This window comes from Formica exsecta, unplaced genomic scaffold (genome assembly GCF_003651465.1).
Source record: "Formica exsecta isolate Colony F162 unplaced genomic scaffold, ASM365146v1 scaffold219, whole genome shotgun sequence".
Classification (NCBI taxonomy): domain Eukaryota; kingdom Metazoa; phylum Arthropoda; class Insecta; order Hymenoptera; family Formicidae; genus Formica; species Formica exsecta.
The window spans coordinates 33,669-37,667 of NW_021849487.1; the positions used below are offsets into that span (position 1 = coordinate 33,669).

Below are 3,999 nucleotides of genomic sequence, written 5' to 3' on the forward strand. Positions count from 1 at the left end.
CGCACGTCACCCCTCGGTCGTCTACAAACTGTTTTAACTCATATCTCCATCCTTTTCTATCTCTCTATCCATCTCTTTCGCTCTCATTGTAAAAGTGGGTTAGCGGCTGCCTATCTCACCTACTTACATATATGTGGCGGATAACCACCACAAAAGCACGGGCACGCGAAAAAGCCAACGCGTCCCTTACGCTGAGATCGCCCGGGAGATGACGCTCGACTCGATCGAGGTCGCGGTTTCTCCCGGCGCGATTTGTCCTTGGCGCGACTCGGTCCTTAAGGAGGCGACGGCGATTTCTCGCGCCGTATCTAGCGCGCGATCCGCTATTGTGATTCTTAAGGGACGCGCGTCGCTTCTAGCGCGCGATCCGCGAGCGGACGCCGGATGTCCGGCGTCGAGGGAGACGGAGAGAGGAACGGTTAGCGGCGATATGAGCGCGCTTGTCGCTCGAGCGAGATGGCGAATCACCGAAAGGTCGTGGAATAAAGAGAGATTGTTTTTTCGCGCGAGAGGAGGAGCGTTTTTATTGTTTCCTTTTACAATATTTTTAGTATATTAATAATGTGATAATACGAGTACGCGAATAAGCGTATCACAATTCTCCGAAGAGCAGAGCCTGCAGCTCGCAATCGACGATATCGTTGCGGTCGAAGTTCTCGTTATCGCGTATCATCGCGGGAATAAGCGCCGAATCGTGAGCGCCTGCCGCGATATCGAGAAAACGAGTCAGCTTGTTATCCACATGCGCGGTTAAACCGCTTAAAGATGTAACGATGCGGTTAACGCAAAGTTCTAGATTTAATATAGTTAGAACGGTGCTCTTCGATACGGCCAGACGAACCTTGGGTGTTTCGAGACGGAGTATTCGGAGATTGTTGAGTTTACCGAATCGCAACGTTAACTGTTCGATATATATCGGCGCTGGTGGACGCGCCTCATCGCGCTCGTCGGAGCGAAAATATGATAGAAGCGTAGATCGTAGATCGAGCAGTTTTTTCCACATATCCAGCGTTAGCGAAATCTCCTTGCCATGACAATCTCCAAGAACGATCGTAGATCGAGCAGTTTTTTCCACATATCCAGCGTTAGCGAAATCTGCTTGCCATGACAATCTCCAAGGACGATCTCCATAAAAGAGGGTCGACTAACGTTAACGCTGACTTCGAGATGTTTGTACGCAGTTTTGGTCAATGGGTAGCGTCTTCCTAAGATTCTGAGCGGCCGCAATATCGAAACATCCGCGTCGCGTCTAGGCGTTCGGTCGCGATCTCGTCTGAAAATGGATACGGGTGATAAGAGAAACGATGCTAGCGGATTATTAGTTCGAATAAACGTTTAATAGTCTTACCCATTGTCCTGTTTAACTCTTTTAGCATATCCCGCGCTATCCTCGCGGTCTCGCTCGGTTAGCCTCGATCGATCGTCGAACGAGTGCTGCTGTTGCGGTAGCCCACCCATTGTCGCGTACATTATCACTCGTTTTTTTCGTTCGTAGGCTTCGGCGTTCCTTGTCGACAATGAAGCGCTTAACTGATGGATGGTCTTTATATACTCGCGTAGAGATTGCTTCTTCCTCTTTCGCGCGCGTCCTCTCTTATATTCTATTTTTACAAAATGACGGCAGAGTCGCTCTAGTCGTCCTCCTCGTCGATTCTCTCTCTCTCGGTCGCGTCGCTGAGACAATAAACGCAACTGAGGAGATCGCGCAATTGTCTTAGCAGCACATCCGTAGGACACTCGATACCGAGCGCGTGTAGATCAAAGGACCCGCCGAAGTTACGATATTCGTAAATTCGTTAAAGGCATAAAACTGACGTTTGGCGAAGAAATATAGATTGCCGTCGATATATCGAAAGGCTGACGTTATCGCGGGCGGTATTCCGGGAAATATATCTTTTAATGGAGCGTGTCTAATGACTATCATGCGACACTCGTCGATCTCCGCTACCTTGTCGTCGTCGTAGATCGCGTAGGTTCGTCCCGTGTGCGTGTTTATCGCAGCGTTAATCTTAACGTTTCGGGGAAGTCCGATATCGTGGAGATATCTCGGCCAACCCGATTTTAGCTTAAGACCGGGATATTCCGCGAGGTAGATCGAATCGTCCGCAGCGTCATGGGCCTACCGTAGCGTTTCTCGATCACGTCGATTGACCACACATTAGCGATTAGCTATATATAATCGGTGATTCATTATCAGCGCGGCGTTCACGCGCCGTAAAGCGCAGAGATCCGCGCGCGCGGGGTCGATTGGCGCGACGCTCGTCGTAGCGGGCGCCGCGGTAGTCGCGGGAGTTGCCGTTGGATAGTTTCCGTTGTCGTGAGACCCGTACAGATTCTGTATAGCCAGAATTTCCTCTATGGTCAACTTAACCGGAAATTGATTCTCGATATCGGGTATATACGGAAACATTATCGAGTCGTTGCGCATGCTGTGTTGTAGACCCAAAGCGTGGCCAATCTCATGCGTCAGCGTTTGCAACAAATGATGCGTGTTGGGAGGATTTTTATTTAGATACACGTGCCACGGTTCCGAATCGTCAACGTGTACCTCTGACGCGAAATCGGTCATTCCAAAGGGAACGAACGCGTGAGCTAGAGCTCCCCCGGGACCGTCGAAGGTCGCCGGGCAAATGCCTATATTCCTGCGATTCGCGTAAGTGTGCGCGCCCGTTCAATACTATATCAATATATCGGGTCGCAGCGGGTCGCGCGCGAAGGTTAGCGACGAATTCACCGCCCATAACGCGAACGCCGCTTCGGCCGTTCGCGAGAGTTCCTCGTTAGCTACCTGAAAATTCCACATGAGGCGCGTTTTCGGCCATTTTCGCGCGATCGGGAATATCCGCGAGACCGCATCGCGATTTACGCATAAGGCTAAGCGTAACGGCGTCTAACTCACCGTTTCCCGATAATTGATAATATTCCTGAAACAGCGACAAACCGCGACGCAGAGATGTCGCGTTATCGGATGATAGCGATTCTCCGTCGTCCTTTAAGAAATCGTACGCGCGCAGGAAGCGGAGCGCCTCGGCCTTCTCCGAGTCGACGGGCGCGGCGACGAGCGTCGTCGCTAAGACGAGAAGAATCGTCTTCGCGTTAGTCATCGCGCGGAGCGGGGAAAGACGCGGGAAACTATCGAGAGACTCCGGGCGCGATTGATTCACGCGTTCGGCGAGACGCCTATTTTTATCGTCGGCGAATTCTACGTTGGTGGGGGAGGGGGAAATGCGTCGACGATTCGTTCAAAAAAGAGTCGCGGTCCGCCTCGATTAGAGGGACGCGCCCTTTCGACGACGAGCGAATATCGGCCGAGCGTCCAGGACGCGCGTTATCTAGCGGACGCTCAAGTTCCTCTCGCGGTTTTACTTTTTTTATTATTTCTATTTATATTATTCGTTTATCCTCTAAGAAGGACACTCGACGGGCGATTAGAGAAACGTACCCCTTCCGGCGACGATAAACATTCATCGCGTATCCGGGATGCGCGTCATTTAGCGGGCGCTCAAGTCCCTTTTATCGCATTATTCTTTGTTATTTTTCTCTATAATCTATTTTTATTACTCGTTTATCTCCGCTCGTACCGCGGCATCCGCGCGTCGATCCTTATAAACGCGAGATCGTTTCGAGAAGCGTCAAAGTATTCTCGCTCGCGAAATAGCGAAGTGACGAGTCGACGAAGCGCGAAACGGTATAAGAGCAAAGTGGCGAGGTGTGAAATAACGAGAATTAAAATCAGTCGCGAACTACTCGATATGGAACGAATCGAGCAGATAATTAACGCGGCCGATTATATTAATGTGAACGGTGATTTAATTGCAATAAAGGCTTACGTTTTGGGAGATCTCGCCTCGGATTTGCGCGAGGAGGCGCGAGGCATTATCGAGAACAGTCCGGATTTGCTCAGACTGAACTTTCAGCTGGATGGAGACATCGATATCGCGCGTTCAATGTAAGTATTCGATTACAATTTTTATAATACTTTTTATAATAAATTATAAT

At 50.2% G+C, this 3,999-nt stretch overlaps 2 protein-coding genes across 2 annotated transcripts; both read right to left on the minus strand.

The window, feature by feature from the left end:
• Window positions 1–590: 590 nt before the first annotated feature.
• Window positions 591–1,470, minus strand: LOC115235381. The gene is made up of 3 exons (XM_029807140.1): window positions 1,349–1,470; window positions 1,110–1,273; window positions 591–1,038 (listed from the first exon to the last, which is right to left on the minus strand). The coding sequence occupies exons 1-3, from the start codon at window positions 1,468–1,470 to the stop codon at window positions 593–595; spliced, it is 732 nt and encodes a 243-aa protein (XP_029663000.1). The 3' UTR covers window positions 591–592.
• A 688-nt stretch (window positions 1,471–2,158) lies between these two features.
• LOC115235382 (stromelysin-2-like) lies at window positions 2,159–2,569 on the minus strand. The gene has a single exon (XM_029807141.1). It carries the CDS (start codon window positions 2,567–2,569, stop codon window positions 2,159–2,161), a length of 411 nt encoding a protein of 136 aa, XP_029663001.1.
• Window positions 2,570–3,999: the final 1,430 nt, after the last annotated feature.

What these genes read in the sequence shown, in the direction of transcription:
- LOC115235381 (XM_029807140.1), bottom strand. Translation starts at nt 1,470, where the DNA reads ATGTACGCGACAATGGGTGGGCTACCGCAACAGCAGCACTCGTTCGAC. An exon ending in AGAGTTAAACAGGACAATGG is followed by an intron (nt 1,274 to 1,348) that starts GTAAGACTATTA and finishes ATCCATTTTCAG; the next exon opens with ACGAGATCGCGACCGAACGC. An exon ending in GGAGATCGTCCTTGGAGATT is followed by an intron (nt 1,039 to 1,109) that starts GTCATGGCAAGC and finishes TCGTTCTTGGAG; the next exon opens with ATTGTCATGGCAAGGAGATT.
- LOC115235382 (XM_029807141.1), bottom strand. Translation starts at nt 2,569, where the DNA reads ATGACCGATTTCGCGTCAGAGGTACACGTTGACGATTCGGAACCGTGG.